Genomic DNA, 17,434 nt, shown 5'->3' with positions numbered 1-17,434 from the left:
GTGCAATTCCGTGGTTTTTTTGTTTGCTTGTTTATCTCCATTCTCTTCTGAAGGCACTTCAATGACTACAGGAAAAGGCACTTACAATTCTGTAGAACTTCGGAGGGATTTACTGGATAACATAGTTTATTGGCCTGATTATATTTCATGGGTGCGACAAGAACCCCTTTAAGAGGCATCAGCAGGCCTATGTTTCCAGCAGACAACATACCAAGAGGAAACACGTTTTCTTGCAGAGTCAAGAAATCTTACAGTCAACAAACACCTGTTAAAAGCCACCAACTTTATTTGTGTATAGTTCTTTGGAGAAGGTATTTTTGATATTTTCCTAGACCAAGGTGGTCATGTGTGCAAATGCAGGTAGACTTCTACTGCACCCATCCTAAAGGGGGAAAATAATACAGGCAGCTAAACAAATGACTAAAAGGTCTTATGCTTGTGATCCAATCAGAGCCCTTCTACAGTATATATTTCTCCTCAAGGTGCCTCAAGATCAATACAAATTTTGGTTCAGGGTCCTGCCTTCCACCCAGCCTGAATGTAGCAGGTTTTCTGCATTAGTGACTCTCATTCATTGGGCCAAATCTCCGCCCACTGCTCTCTTATTCCTGAGCTCTTGCCCTCCCTTGGACATGTAACTCTAGCTGGCTAAAATGAGTGTAGACTGTATCCAGTTGGGAGGAGAGCAGTTCGCTCCCCACTGCTGCCCTGCCATGATGCTGAACCCTTTCTTTGTAGCCGTGGTGGTAGTCTTTGCTAGTGCTGTCACTGGATGCCCTGTCCTGTGCACATGCCGCAATCAGGCTGTGGATTGCAGTGGGCTTCGACTCTTTTCGGTGCCACCAGATCTTCCATTGGATACCAGAAACCTCAGCCTAGCACACAACCACATCACTGCCATCCCTCCTGGATACCTAACATGTTACTCTGAGCTGCGGGTGCTGGACTTGAGAAACAACTCACTTTTTGAGTTACCTGTTGGACTGTTCTGGACATCCAAACGCCTGTCGCACTTGGACTTGAGCTACAATAACTTCAGCCATGTGGTGGCAGATATGTTCAAGGAAGCCTACAGTCTAGTGCAAATTGACTTGAGCCACAACCCCTGGCTGAGGAAGGTGCACCCTCAGGCTTTCCAAGGTTTGGTCCAACTTCAGAACCTTGATCTCAGCTATGGGGGTCTCTCATTCCTCAGCCTAGACGCTCTAGAGGGACTCACAGGATTGGTGACTCTTCAAATTGGAGGCAATCCCTGGGTATGCAGCTGTACCATGGAGCCACTGTTGAAGTGGTTGAGAAATAGGATCCAGAGATGTATGTCAGGTAAGTGGAATCAAACAATGGTCCAGGAGTTAGCTTCAGATCTAGGGTTCTCTCATTCTGTTCTCTATTTTGCCACCAACTCACTGTCTCAACTTGCAGTGAGTATATAGTAACTCTCTTAGAGAGATGCCATAAAGCAGGGGTGTCAAACATAAGGCCCACGGGCCAAATCCGGCCCCTTGAGAGCTCTTATCCAGCCCACGAGGCAGCCAAGGCAGCCAACACCCCCCCCCCACACACACACACACACACACACACTTGATCTGGGCTGGCGAGGCATGGCCCGGCCCGACAAAGTAACATTTATGTTATATCCGGCTGTCATAACAAATGAGTTTGACACCCCTGCCGTAGAGCTTAGAAAGGTAAGGATTATTGTTGAATCCTGAAATCTTGATCCTTGGTAAGACCTTGTACTTTTCTCTATTCAGTTCAGATCTGTCTGCTTTATAAACAACACTTTCCTGAAATTTGCTTTTCCAGGATAATTTATTAGAAATCATAATACTGGCAATAAGAATAAAGATGCCAAAGTTACAAATTAATAGATACTTTGAAGTTTTGGCAACAGTACAGAGAAAAATCATTAGATTTCAGTACTTAGACCTATCCCTAGTTACAAATTAAAGATATATTGCTTTGTTAAAAAAACAACCACTCCTCCTTTCCAATTGTACTCCTTCAGTTGCCATCCAAATTGTTCTAGAACTGCAAAGACAGGGCAAAGAAGGGTACAAAACCATTGTAGTACCCAGGAGTGGAATAACAGAATGGGCAGGAGAGGGCAGGAGGTAAATGTACCAGCAGACTAAGGGTGAAGCAAGTGGCAGAACAGATTGGGGCTGAGGGTGATTGTTCACAGGAGCAAGTGTAGCGTGGGAGCAGTGAAAAACCATGTAGGAACTCTAGCCATATGGAAAGCCAGTCATCACTAGCCTCCAGCCACACAGTGAACTGAACACTGCCACCCCCCTGACCTTTCACTTCCATGGATCTCCAAGGGCATAGAGATAATCACCTCACTAGGTGATTGAGAGCTACAGACAACTAGCTGTCAGTGCAAGTAGAGTCATCATGCAGTAAGTTTGTAAGGGCAAATAGCCATTTGGAAGGAGAAACATGTCTAGGAAAATACAGGTGGTGGTGGCAGCAGCAATGCTCACTGGAGGCTACTGACATCTGGCTGTTTACTGGATCAAGGAGTCACAGGGGAGTTTTTAAGTGTCTGCCACCACACTGAAAATGATCCTGGGAATCCAATCAAAGAATTTCTATCTATTAAGGCTTGAGAGAGTTTTAGAGCTAGATAGGACTGAGATGCTGTTTGGTGGATCTGTAACTGGTTGACAGATCACACCCAAAGAGTGCTTGTTAATGGTTCCTCAGCCACTTGGAGAGGAGTGACTAGTGGAGTGGAGTGCTTCAGGGATCTGTCCTGGGCCCTGTGTTGTTCAATATCTTTATAAATGATTTGGAAAGGAATAAAGAGGATGCTTATTAAATTTGCAGATGATACTAAATTGGAGGGAACAGTAAATATGGTAGAAGACAGAACCAAGATACAGGAAGATCCTGATAGGCTGGAGAATTGAGCTAAAACCAATAAAACACATTTCAACAGAGGCAAATGTAAAGATCTGCATTTAGATAGGAAAAATCAAATGCATAATTATAGAATGGGTGAGACTTGTCCTGCCAGTAGTGTGTGTAAAAAGGATCTAGGGGTCTTAGTAGACCAAACACTGAACATGAGTCAACAGTGTGGTGCGGTAGCGATCTTGGGCTGTATCAACAGAAGTATAGTGAAGTGATGGTATCATTTTGCTCTGGTTAGACCTCCCCTAGAGTATTGTGTTCAGTTTTGGGCACCACAATTTAAGAAGGATGTAGACAAGCTAAACATTAGGAAGAACTTTCTAACAGTTAGAGCAGTTCCTCAGTGGAACAGGCTTCCTCGGGAGGTGGTCCTGGGAGGACCGAGGCAGATCCCTGAGGCACTCTGGAGTAACCAGAATGGCTGAATGGTTAAGGTGTTGGACTTAAGATCCAATAGACGTATGCCTGTGTGGGTTTGAACCCCACTTCTGGTAGGGATTTTTTATGGAAGGGCTGTGGCTTAGTGGTAGAGCCTCTGCTTGGCATGCAGAAGCTCCCAGGTTCAATCCCTGGCATTGCCAGCTAAAGGGACTAGGCAAGTAGGTGATGTGAAAGACCTCTGCCTGAGACCCTGGAGAGCCGCTGCCGGTCTTAGACAATACTGAATTTGATGGACCAAGTGTCTGATTATATATATATAAGTATAAGGCAGCTTTCATGTGTTCATGTGGTGGGCTCTCCTTTGGAGGTTTTTAAGCAGAGGCTAGATGGCTATCTGTCAGCATTGCTGATTCTGTAACCTTAGGCAGATGATGAGGCAGGAAGATTTGCATCAGTGTTTGGCTCTCATGGCCGTTTCTTGCATGCCCAGGGTAGTGCTGATCACCACTTTGGGGTCAGGAAGCAATTTTCCTCCAGGCCAGATTGGCCAGGGATCCTGGAGGTTTTTTTTGTTTTTTTTTTTGCCATATTCTGGGCATGGAGTAGGAGTCACTGGGGTATGTGGGGGGAAGGTAGTTGTGAATTTCCTGCATTATGCAGTGGGTTGGACTAGATGACCCTGGTGGTCCCTTCCAACTCTATGATTCTACATGCTACCCCACCCCCGATTTGCTGTGATGCTACTCTGCTCATTCCCTGTTTTTGCAGTGTAAGCTTGAACTGGGAACCATAAATCACCATTCTCTCCCACTCTCTTCTGATTTTTTCTGGCATTAGTCCTTTCCTGACCTTCTTGCTTATCTCACAAGCTGCAAATTAGAGGCCCTGGAGACAGGAAATCCTGCTGGCATAGAACCAGCAAAAAGTAACCCTGTTTTAGCAATCACCCTTGTCTCTTAGCATCCTTACTGTACTGATTCTGTATATATTTTCCAAACATCCCTTTGATTAATGCATAGCAGACAATGAAGGGGGAGGATGCCATCCATCTCCACTTAGTGCAGCATTTTCTCGTTTGGAGGATGGTGAGACCTTTAGATCTTATTTGGTGCCTTCACTCAACCACTTGCATCATAGGCCTGTGTACTGAAAACGCACACATACAGTCATGCAGACAGATTGTCTGGTACACCTATCCCTGTTTTGTTAGGATACCAAGGCCAAACTTTCCTGTGAGCTTTCATTAATATTGCTGCTAAATTGCTGCTTGCAAACATTAGTACAGAACCTGCTATGCTTACACCCAATCCACACATGGTAGCAGAATCATATGATATTATATTTTGCTGGATTGTACCATTTCAGGTTGAAAATGAGGATTGCAGATCCAGGGCAATGATGTGGGGATGTTCAAAAATTATAACACACATTTTTTGCTTAAATAGAAACTTTATAACAATCTGGAACTATAAAATATTTTGACAATGAAATAATTGGAATTTGAACTATAAATATTGGATTATAACTGGCCACAACTTTTCAATATAACAGCTGTGATACATTGGCAAATCATATGGGCTGGATCTTGGGACATCAGACAACCCCAATGTGGCTTGATGTGTGACTCCGGCTCCCAGCAGTCCCGCTGGGAGTAACATGGGTGTGGCAGAAATCGAGGACACCTGGGTGCATGCTGCTGGGTGATCCCTTCTGCCAGGTCAGTGGCATTCTGGTAACTAACCCTTGAAGCGATCTTAATTCTGCGTAATGCCACTTCCTAATCCCTTATGGGGACTCTGTCTGTCGGGGAAGGGGGTTCGCAGACCGCCTTACCCCACTAGATCCAGCCCAGATGCATAGCATGCCCAAGTTGTGACGATACAAGCAAACTGTCATATGAGGGAGTGGAGGGTGGGAGCGACGGCCCACGGCTGTCTGAAGGGTTCCCCGATCCTGCTCCCCTTTTTATATGCTGGGGGCAAACTGGAGTGAAGAGCTCCCTCTTCCACCGGCTCCCCCGCCCAGCCCCCCTTTAATTGGGGGCTTGCCCTGATTGGCCCCTTTTGAACAGCCCGGGCTCCTTCGATTGGAGGAGCCCTCCCGGCTGTCAGGTGCCTTGCCCCGTGCCCCGAACAGCAGCTGCTTGCTGTGTGGGTGTTGTTCTGGCCTGCCGGATCTCCGAGTGCCCTTTTGAACTTCCCCGGGCCCGGATCCGCAACCCAGGCTCCGGGTAAGTACCGGAACCTTCGATTTATCAACTTGTATATTCAGCCCACGCCAAAGAAATTCTCTGCACACAAAAAACATATCCTTGGGATATTTCTCCTGGGCATGCTAGTTTTCTATAAGCATTAAGTATTTTTTTTTTATGCAGGGACGTTGAGATATGACAACCACATACACATGCCTGCTGTTGCATCATGTGAATCTGCTACATGTGCAAATTGATTCTTACCATCTGTGTTGCAGGCAGGGAAAGAGTGAAGGGACTGGCAATGGTGTGGGGATGGGACAGAAGAGAAGGGGCAGAGCAGTTAAGGTGATGAAGAGATAGCTTTGGAAGGAGGCTTCAAGAAAAGCCCCAGGAAGACACCAGTGGTACTTTACATCCTAATAAACATACTGTGGATTGAGCTTTCATTGGCTAGAGCCTGCTTCCTCAAATGCATGAAGGGGCTTGGAAATCTGCTAGGTTTTAACACAGTGGAGAGAAAGCAGTATTACCCAGTGTGGTTAAAAGAGGGAAACGATGCAAACAATTTCACATATACAGTCAAACCAAAATTTGACTAGTAAAATTAAAAGCTGAACATACAGATGAGCATTGAGCTCACCTGATCCAAGCAGAGGCACATCCCTTTCCATTGATAATAAAAAAATGTGGGCCTGCTTAATGAGCAGCATGGACCAGTAGATAGATGGGGACCTGCAAAACCTAAGCTGGCTCACATAATGGTAAGCAAGTCAATCGATCTTTGTCTCATACTCCATCTGCTAAATAGGAACAATATTGGCCTCCCTTGGAGAGTTCTTCTTAAGGCAAACATAAAGGTTTTTACAAATTGAAAGTGCTATATAATAGCAATAAGTAGTAGAGGAGAAATCTGTAAAGGAGGAATGGAAGTGGTTACAAGTAGAGACAGGGTTGCCTGTACTAGACATAAGGAGTGCATAGGTACAGAAACTGGGCTGTTAGAATGAGATGAGAGTGTTTGGAATACCATGGGTGCTTAAAAGTGATAGCTGCCCACATGTCCCTTCATGTGAAATTCTAGGCATTCAGAGAATTAGACATGTCATGAAAATTTCAGAAAATATATGGACATTTAAAAAATCTTAGTTTTTCAATCTGTTCCAAAATTACTGATGTGGACTCAGATAAGTGGAAATGGGCTGGGAAAGGAAGAGGGATCTCTCTTTGTGTATGAGTGAGCTTGCATTGAAGCCACTGCTTCTTGTTGCAGATTCTCAGCTGGCTGAGTGCCGGGCACCACCTGAAGTAGAAGGAGCCCCTTTGGTTTCTCTAACGGAGGAAAGCTTCAAGGCCTGCCACCTGACCTTGACACTGGATGATTATCTCTTCATTGCCTTTGTGGGCTTTGTTGTCTCCATCGCTTCAGTTGCCACCAACTTCCTACTGGGCATCACTGCCAACTGTTGCCACCGTTGGAGCAAGGCGAGCGAGGATGAAGAGATATAGCCACATGACCTGCTCCTTCCTGCTCCTGCATTGCCCGCAGTCAGGGGGAAGCCAAGGGCTATCAAGTTCAGGGAAAGAAAATCACTTGTCTTTTCCCTGCTCTGCCATTTTCTTGAGGCTTCCTCCCTCCAACCCCTGTATAGCCGTGCAAGACTGCCACTCATCAGTCTTTCTTTTCAGGGGTGAGGAACAGGGCCAGCAAGGGTAGGGAGACTGAAGTGTGCCTTGTACAATCCTCTTCGCACTGGAAACAGCCAGCAAACCATGGCCTGAAAAGTGATGGATGCACATCAGTGGATGCTTCAAACCATTCTTCATCCATTGCCTTCCTCACCACTCTTTGCATACACACACATACATGCAACATATTGACATGCATTTGTTGCAGCTTTCCAAGTCAATGCCTTGAACACACAGTCATAGCAAATATACACACAAATCCACCCTTACACACACATCCTGTACCTGACCACTGACATACACTGGAAGATCAAATTTTCCCTCTTGGGGGCTATGAGGCTTTCTTCTCTTTAACCAACCCAAGTCCCATTTGATCTAGTAAAGAGAATACCATTATTAAACACATGAAGGCAATCTGGATAATTGTTAAGAGTGGCAGACCTGCATTTAGAACCAGGCCAGGCATCCATTCTTTATATATAATGCACTTCACTCAAGATCTCCAAGAAGATTTTGGAAACAAAACTGAGGGCCAGCTAAACTCTTGGCAAAACTATTTCCCATCCCAGTTGCTAATCATTTGGCATAGATGGTGCTACAATTTACACAAATATCTGTTGTCTTCATGATTAGTCTCTTGCTAGCTACATGGCTGGAGTTCTGTCTTCTGTCAGGGATGCCTGCCTTCCAAAAGGCACCTGTTGTATAGACGGCACACAGATTATCATTATGTTACAGTATAGTAGAACCATAAAATAAGTCACATTATAAAATATGAAATTGTTGTGTAGCTCATACAGGAGGTGATAGTTTTCAGTCTATCACATTGAAATCACAGTGCTAACATTAGACCGCAGATCAGGACTGAGGCTATTGGCAGTCTTGCTTTGAAAAGGTGCATCCAGGGTTAGATTAGAAGTGGAGACAGAGTGTGCAGCCTATGAAGAGAAACAAAAGATGCAACTTGTTGGAAGTAAATTTTTTAAAGAGAATAGCATTATAAGAAGTTATTCTTGACTAAGAGCATATTGCTTGAATATGCACGGTTCCTGTACCTTTGTTTATCTTCAGTAATCTGCTGCCCATTTCCACATTACAAACTTATATAAATTTTATGTCAATTAAATTGTTGTGGCTTCCCCAAAAACATCCTGCAGACTGTAATTTTGTGAGACTGCTGGAAAAATTCCATCATTATTTCCTTTGCCCCAGAGAGAAAGATCATTAACTAAACCAGTTGGAATCTGTAGTGAAGGCATGCTTGCGGAGGGCTGTGGTGATTGGCTTTGGTTTTTGTCTTACTCAACACTTTAACAGCAGATGGTGCTACAAGTTAGGACTGGAAATTTATGGAAGGCCATATGGCACAAGGGAGTTTGAGGGAGACTGGGATGAACCACCAAACACTTATAGATCATCTTGAAAGATGGAGTTCTGTGTGGTTCATTCCTGCTACTATCCACATATATTTAGCATTTCTCCAAAACCACCATATGAACATTTCTTGTTTACCTTTTTTGCTGGGCAGAGAGGCTTATTCATAGAAGGGGGGAAGAGGCACCGGGCAATGGATTTCTCCAGACTGCATAGGAAGCCAATGTCAGGGGTAAGACTAGCATATAACATGTCTCATTTTCAGCCCTTTCACATGCAGTCTAGAAACATGTTTGAAGATTGGATGAACTGAACCAAGAATATTCATTGATGAAATATCATTTTGCATCCAATCCCACCATTGTAATGCTCTTAGTAATAACACTGGACATGAGAATTCAGATGCCTGGTTGGCAAGTTAAACTGTAAGGCCATAGCCAATGTTCCCAGGAGAGGAACCACCTTATAAAGCCTATAACTATCTCCTAGAGATTTTTATGTGCGCTGATTATAGTTAATGTATTTTGAAACTTGCAAAGTTTTATTTTTGCATAGAAATAGGACCAAACAAGGTACTGGATGCTGCTGGGAAGGGCTGGGGAGGGGGCCAGAGAGCCTTCTTCCCACTTGGTCTCACCAAAATCAGATAGATAGCAGGTCAATCTGTTCTTGAAGAGCAGAATCTTTTCAGAGTGCACTCACATAACCAATTGCTTTCTATTATGCTGGGATTCCCCCCCCCCAAGCACTCCATGGTGAGATCTTCATGGAACTGACCCTTCTTACATCATCTACAGATGATTGTGCCTTTAGGCAAAGTGAAGCAGCTTGCCTGAAACAGGAGATTTAAGGCACCTAAAGGACAAAAAGAGCCCCGTGGCGCAGAGTGTTAAGCTGAGTTCGATCCCAACGGAAGTCGGTTTCAGGTAGCCGGCTCAGCCTTCCATCCTTTTGAGGTCGGTCAAATGAGTACCCAGCTTGCTGGGGGTAAAGGGAAGATGACTGGGGAAGGCACTGGCAAACCACCCCGCAAACAAAGTCTGCCTTGGAAACGTCGGGATGCCACGTCACCCCATGGGTCAGGAATGACCCAGTGCTTGCACAGGGGACCTTTACCTTTTAAAGGACAAAAAGTGTAAATTATTTACTGAACACGATGTTTTCAGCACTAGGAGAGCACTATTGGGATTCAGCCTCAGATATCAAAATGTTTTAGGTGATCTCTGTGACCATCATATATTCAGGATGCTAACAAAATTATCATGTGTTGAACCCTTCACGTTCTAACATAGATCTCACCACAGAGTGTTGGGGGAATGCAAAGTATAACACTGTGATGGGGAGAAAGCCTGTGTCAAATAACCTTAAGAAATTTATTTTTATGTCTTTGTCAGAAGTAACTGGGAAGTGGTTGATATGGGCTAATATCATATAGGTCTTCATTTGAAAGGCAGAATCTTCTCATGTTGTTGTTCTCATGCTACATATGAAATGTCTGTGTCTAGCCTTCATGTACTGCAGAAGAATGCTTTCAAGTATATGTAAGAGGATCCAGTTCCAGTACAACCTTTATTACTGATAAATTGAAATGGTTACCACTCCGATTGTCAATTGCAAGCAAATGGGGCTTTTCCTCTAGTGATGCAAGGCTGGATGTCTATCTGTATCCACAGGGGCAGCTTTCAATTTGCTACCAGAGGTTCTGTCTGCATGTTACTCTATGTTTTTTCCTATCTCTATTAGTATCATACTAACAGCTCCAGCCCAAAACGTTCATGCCATCCTATTGAAGAAATTAATTGGAGATAGTTCTACTAATTTTGTCCCCATCTTCAAGAAGGGGGGAAAGGAGGATCCAGGTAACTACCGACCCATCAGCTTGACTTCTATACCAGGAAAAGTGTTCGAACAAATCATCAGACAGTCAGTCCTTGAGCGTTTAGAAAAGATGCATCTGATTACTAAGAGCCAGCAGGGGTCCTCAAAAACAAGTCATGTCAGACTAATCTTATCTCCTTTTTTGAGAAAGTTACTACCTTGCTGGATCAGGGGAATGCTGTAGACATAGTTTATCTAGATTTCAGTAAGGCTTTTGATAAGGTTCCCCATAATATTCTTGTTGACAAATTGGGAAAATGTGGTTTAGATCCTGTTACTGTTAGGTGGATATGTAATTGGTTGACAGATCGCACCCAAAGAGTGCTTGTTAATGGTTCCTCATCCACTTGGAGAGGAGTGACTAGTGGAGTGCCTCAGGGATTTGTGCTGGGCCCTGTGTTGTTCAACATCTTTATAAATGATTTGGGTGAAGGAATAGAGGGGATGCTTATTAAATTTGCAGATGATACTGAATTGGGAGGGGTAGCAAACATGATAGAAGACAGAGCCAGGATACAGGATGATCTTGACAGGCTGGAGAATTGGGCTAGAACCAATAAAATGCATTTCAACAGAAATAAATGTAAAGTTCTGTATTTCGGTAGGAAAAATCAAATGCATAATTATAGGATGGGGGAGACTTGTCTGAGTGTGTTAGAAAAGGATCTTGGGGTCTTAGTAGACCAAATGCTGAACATGAGTCAGCAGTGTGATGCGGTAGCTAAAAAGGCAAATGCAATATTGGGCTGCATCAACAGAAGTATAGTGTCCAGAACATGTGAAGTGATGGTATCACTTTACTCTGCTCTGGTTAGACCTCACCTAGAGTATTGTATTCAGTTTTGGGCACCACAATTTCAGAAAGATGTAGATAAGCTGGAATGTGTCCAGAGGAGGGCAACAAAGATGGTGAGAGATCTGGAGACCAAGTCCTATCAGGAAAGGTTGAAGGAGCTGGGTATGTTTAGCCTGAAGAGGAGAAGACTGAGCGGGGACATGATAACCATCTTCAAGTACTTGAAGGGCTGTCATATAGAGGATGGCGCCGAATTGTTTTCTGTTGCCCCAGAAGGTCGGACCAGAACCAATGGGTTGAAATTCAATCAAAAGAGTTTCCATGTAGACATTAGGAAGAAATTTCTAACAGAGCTGTTCCATAGTGGAACAGGCTTCCTAGGGAGGTGGTGAGTGCTCCTTCGCTGGAGGTTTTTAAGCAGAGACTAGATGGCCATCTGTCAGCAATGCTGATTCTATGAGCTTAGGCCATTCATGAGAGGAAGGGCATCTTGGCCATCTTCTGGGCATGAGTAGGGGTCACTGGGTGTGTGGGGGGGAGGTAGTTGTGAGGTTCCTGCATTGTGCAGGGGGTTGGACTAGAAGACCCTGGTGGTCCCTTCCAACTCTATGATTCTAATAAAAAAAAAGTCTGTTCTGAAAAAAACGACTCAATGGAAATGACATCTAGCCTTTCTTTTCCCTTATGTACACATAACATTTGGTCGTCAGTGATTAGCAAGTGGCTTCATTCTTTCTAGTTTTGCACAGCACAACAAAGAACCATTCCCAAGCAAGAACTGGGAATCTGCCTCACCCATCCAAATTTACTTAGATAAGAAGCATCACATACATCAAGGTGCAATTATATGCCATTCAGGCAGTGACTTCTTTATAGCTATTTCGGCATTGTTGGTATTTGTTTAAAGAGGAGTAATGTGGTACAGAAACAACATCCTGATTCTGCTCTGGAGCCAAAGACCAAAATAGAATTTGGGGTGAAGTGGTTCCATACAGCATGTGTAAAGGTGGCCATGTGATTATTCATAATGTGGCCAACTTGCTGTTTGCCCATATTTACTGCTGAACATGGATTGCCCAGTGGAGCAATAGATGTGTGTTGAGTTCTGAGCTGGGCAGGTGTTGAAGTGTATACACAACCATTTTACCACATGCAAACTCTGCACAGATCCTCTCAATCCACAGTTGCATCTAGTGAATTGTCCTAGGTACAATGCAGCAATCAACTTCAGCCACAACCCTCCACAGCCCATGTGGGGATAACTGTACAGCTAATGTGCAGCTACACTGGAACGTTGTGCTGGTGCAGACAACGCTGTGAAAAAATATTTCCAGAAAATAATATAGTTTGATATCATGATCTCAATAGCTGAGCTCCACTTCCCACATTATGTTACTTAAAGGTATGCATTCCCTTATACATATCAAATCCATGTCAGATAAGAGGAGAAAATGTGGTGATTGACAATAAACACAAATTACTCTGAGAATACAGATCATTAAGAGAATTAGCTCTGCTGTTCTGTTCAAGCTAGTTGCGTGTATTGTCATTCTTCCACTACATGTGTTTGCAAACATGATTACTTGCAACATAGTATTTGTGTTTTAAAAGCCCTCTGGAAAGTAGCCCTGAAAAGGGCTCCTAGTTGAATGGGAAATGAATTATTTGATTTACAAACTGAACACTTTTGATAAGGCAACCCTATAAGACATGAAATCTCAGTTTCATGTATACCAATGTTACGAATATAATCACAAATCCTGTGTTCGGTGCATGTCCGTGCAGCAAGTGTGTGTGCTCCTTAAAATGTGCCATGATCTGAGCATTTTGTGCATGATTAGGTGATACTAGGAGTCTCTTACTATATAAAGGAACATGCTGTGACACCTGACCAAACCCCTTTGCTACATCACTCAGCATTGAGGAAGCCTGGGTTGCCACATGGTTCATTCACAATTTCAGATCTCTCCTTGATGCAGCAGTCATCGAGAGAAACATGATTGTGTGAGCCAGCCCCTATTGACTATGGGAGCTTTGCTCTTATTCTGCTGCTTTCATTGCCATGATTGTGGAAAGCTTTGAGCAGGTCTTGTTCAATTTGCATGGGTATTTAGGCAACAGACGCCTTTTATGCACAGCTGTTTCCCTCGTGGTCACTTAGGGTTGCCAGGTACCATTCGCCACTTCCAGGAGGTTCTTGGGGCAGAGCCTGAGGAGGGCAGGGTTTGGGGAGGGGAAGGACTTCAATGCCATCGAGTCCAATTGCCAAAAAGGCCATTTTCTCCAGGTAAACTGATCTCTATCGGCTGGAGATCAGTTGTAATAGCAGGAGATCTCCTGCTAGTACCTGGAAGTTGGTAACCCTATGGTCACTCCCCCCCACTACTTCAGGGCTTTGTTTTGATTATGCAAATGTTTTCTGACCATCAGAGGTCACCTCACTCTCCCCACATATTTTCTGGATGCTGTTTAGCCAGCATCCAGAAAACGCAGGCAAAACACATGAAAATGCATGGGGAGGTGACCTCTGATGGTCTGGAAATGCATGCATAATCAAAACAAAGCCACGAAGTAGTCGGGAGGGGGGCTATGCATAAAAGGCCTGTTAGTGGTTCTTGGGAATATAGCAAATCTGCATTTTTGAAGCAAGCATGCCTGTGTCTCATACTCCCTGTGTTCTCCAAATATTTTACCATTTGCTTTTGAGATATATAATAACATTGTTGCGATTCTGAGAACAGACATAAAAGTTGCCAAACTGATGCTTTGGAATTGAGGTTTCTGATCCATGGAATACACAGTGCATCTGGCTCTATGAAGCCAGATGCGTTTTGCAAGAGTATAATTTCTATGCATTTCAGTATTAAGCCTTTGGAACGTTATGAACCAAAGGCATCTGTTCTCTGAAGATAAGGAAAGCCAGGTTGTCTGTTCACTGCAGATATGCGGATTAGTCATGGTGCCTTTTACATAGCGTAAGTAAACTTGTAAAACCAAATTCAGATTTTGCATGTCGGGAGGAGCACATTTCAAAATTATAACTTTGATATGAAACTCAGGTTTGGAGGCATAGTCCAAGCATCACTCATTTTATCTGAGGGGCCAAACCAGCATTCCGCAGTTTAGGATCTGGTTTCACTCATTAAAATTTGAATTTTGTGAAGTTCCAGATGTTCCAAAACTTTACTTTCCTATTTGTCAAATTTGAATTTGGGCAAAATGTTGGAAAATGTTGATTTTTTTTTTTTTGTCAGAGCTCATGTCTCTTTTCTGTGAAGCTCTAGAGGCTTGTATCATCTGTTGTGCTGGTGCTTCATGGATCACTGTGATTGAAATATATGACTTTTACAACTCAAAGCATCTAGCAATGGCAGGATCTATGACTGAGGAGAAGGTGTGTGTGAAATAAAGCAAAATCTGGAGGTCAAACTAGAAGCTCAAAAAGTTCAGAAGCAAAATCTTTAATAGAAGAAAAGGTTTTTTTTAGGGGAAAACCAGGTGTTAACAGCAAAATTAATGGTATATTGAGAATCTGGTTTCTTTAACATCCTTAAAAAGCAGGAAGAGGCATCTAAAGCATAACCTGCACTGGCAGGAGAGAGGCAGTGCCGATCCCTTTATCCCATCTGTCAACTAGGGTTGCCAAACCCAGGTTGGGATAGTCATGGAGATTTATGGGTAAAGCTTGGAAAGGATGGCATATAATGCCATAGAATCTGCCTTCAAAAGCTGCCATTTTCTTTAGGGGAACTGATCTCTGTAGTCTGGAGATCAGTTGTAATTCCAGGAGACCTCAAGGCCACACCTGGAGGATGGCAACCTTATCATCATACCCCTCTCCCCAGTCACTTGAATCCAGACTGTTTTCTCCTCATAGGGCTCCCTAATTAGGATTCCCATTTGCCCACTTATGACGGGAGAGTTCCGGGTAGGGTTGCCAACCTCCAGGTACTAGCTGGAGATCTGCTATTACAACTGATCTCCAGCCAATAGAGATCAGTTCACCTGGAGAAAATGGCCACTTTGGCAAGTGGACTCTATGGCATTGAAGTCCCTCCCCTCCCCAAACCCCATCCTCGTCAGGCTCCACCCCAAAAACCTCCCACCAGTGGCGAAGAAGGACCTGTCAACCCTAGTTCTAGGGGAGAAGCATTAAAAAGAAAAACAAGGCCTTGTTCACTTACAGAAAGTTCTAGCCATAGAGTACTTGGCAATTCTTAGAGCTACCCAGAAGTGACAAAGGGTAGCTCTAGGAATCACTGGAAACTCTACAGTAAGAAAATCTGATTTTCAGAATATTATTGCAAAGCATTCTAGTGAAAAGTAGGGATTATTCTTCCTCATACAAGAGCTTCCTCGCTCGTTTCAATGGAAGAAGAGGACTGTGCAAGCAATTTCTTTGCAAAATCCCAGATTCTATCCCTCCATTATAATACATGAGGATTTTAGCATGGGGAAACTCCATAAATGCACCATAGTGCATTTAGAGGCAATGACATCTAAGCCTTTGTTTCATTTAGACTGATCATTTTAAAATAGTTTAAAATTACATATCTAACATTTTCAAAGATTTAATTCTGACTCTTAAAAACAACACCCTAAATTGATCCAAGTAAACAAAACTCTAGGATAGACAGTCAGCTCTGCTTGCCAAAACAATTTCTAGATATAAACATTGAAATGTCAGAGTTTGGCACCTTTGGTTGCCATCAAAGTAAAGTAAACCCAAAGCAGAGAACATTTTAATATGAAGTAAGGATTTATAAAGCATTCTGCAGTGGAGGTCAGGATTATGTTTCTTTACTGAGTATCTTGAACCAACACTCTAGGGTTGTCAGCAGCCTCCAAGTGGGGCCTGGAGATCACCTGGAGAAAATGTCCGCTTTGGCAATTGGACTCTATGGCATTGAAGTCCCTCCCCTCCCCAAACCCCGCCCTCCTCAGGCTCCACCCCAAAATTCCTCCAGGTATTTCCCAACCCAGAGCTGGCAACCCTCCCCCTCCCCTACCCCTCCCTTTACAGTCTCAACTCCAAAAATCTCCAGATATTTCCCCAACCCAGAGTTGGCAACTCTACAACACTCACTACCCCATTTCTTCTCTACATTAACCTTCCTTCCTACATTTTCACCCATACAATTCCTCATGGCTATGTTCCAATATTTCTTCAGTATATACAAATAAATGTTGTTTGAAGTGTCTACTTTTTTCCAAAGTGAATCCAAATTTCTATAAATTTTTCTCTATATCATCAGAAAATAAAATTATTTCTTAGTCCTGTGTGGCAATTTGATCTGTGTACACCTGTATGTTAGTCCTGCTCTTCAACATAGCTCTAGGTGTTTGAGGCCTTGTCTGTGCATACATCCCACACATGTAGCTCTGCATATTTCATGTGTACCTTACAAAAATGGAAAATATAGATTGTATGCACTTAGGTCCATGTGCAGACAAGACCTCAAATTTGTGGAAGTCAAACACAATGAGGGAGCGATTTTGGGTAATCTCAGTTCATCCACCATGTCTATGAAGATCAAACCTGCACTACATAGGATTACCAGGTCCCCCTCTCCTCCAGCGGGAGGTTTTTGGGATGGAAGTGAGGTGTGATCATGCACGTGCGTGGCCACGCCAACGCGATCGTGTCACTTTCAGTTTACACCCGGAATACCACATCGCAAGGGGCCTTTACCACTCAAACAGGAAGTGGGTATAAAATGCATTGCAAGGGGCCGTTTACTGGGACTTTGAGTGGTAAAAGGCAATGCGTTTACACCTGGAAGTGCCACATCGCACGGGGACTTTTACCACTCAAACTGCACACATTGCCTGCCAACCCTCTGTTGATTGGTGGGCAGCCAGGTGGATTGGCGGGGGTTTGCCCGCCACCACCTGGCACTTGACAACCCTATTAATACACCCTATATTTGCGAACAACCTTTAATGTATACAGACGGATTTATGATATCTGGGTATGACGTCATTAAATAGTCAATACAGCTGATGGTCTTACCTCTACTGTTATAGTTACTGTAATCAAATATTCTATCCTGTAACTGTCTATGTTGTGATAATTTGTATACAAATTAAATAGGGTTGACAGGTCCCTCTTCACCACCAGTGGGAGGTTTTTGGGGCGGAGCCTGAGGAGGGTGGGGTTTGGGGAGGGACTTCAATGTCATAGAGTTCAATTGCCAAAGCTGCTA

The 17,434-nt window shown here is 43.6% G+C and overlaps 1 protein-coding gene and 1 non-coding gene across 2 annotated transcripts; both read left to right on the top strand.

Moving 5' to 3' along the window:
* Positions 1–421: 421 nt before the first annotated feature.
* LRRC55 (leucine rich repeat containing 55) lies at positions 422–7,346 on the top strand. Its single transcript, XM_056851730.1, has 2 exons — positions 422–1,323; positions 6,765–7,346. Exons 1-2 carry the CDS (start codon positions 654–656, stop codon positions 6,998–7,000), a joined length of 906 nt encoding a protein of 301 aa, XP_056707708.1. The 5' UTR covers positions 422–653; the 3' UTR covers positions 7,001–7,346.
* TRNAL-UAA (transfer RNA leucine (anticodon UAA)) lies at positions 3,331–3,413 on the top strand. The gene has a single exon. It is a non-coding gene; the product is annotated as a tRNA-Leu (tRNA).
* Positions 7,347–17,434: the final 10,088 nt, after the last annotated feature.

This window comes from Euleptes europaea, chromosome 6 (genome assembly GCF_029931775.1).
Source record: "Euleptes europaea isolate rEulEur1 chromosome 6, rEulEur1.hap1, whole genome shotgun sequence".
Lineage (NCBI taxonomy): Eukaryota > Metazoa > Chordata > Lepidosauria > Squamata > Sphaerodactylidae > Euleptes > Euleptes europaea.
The sequence above is the reverse complement of the archived record's forward strand: the minus strand, read 5'-3'. Positions and strand labels throughout refer to the sequence as shown.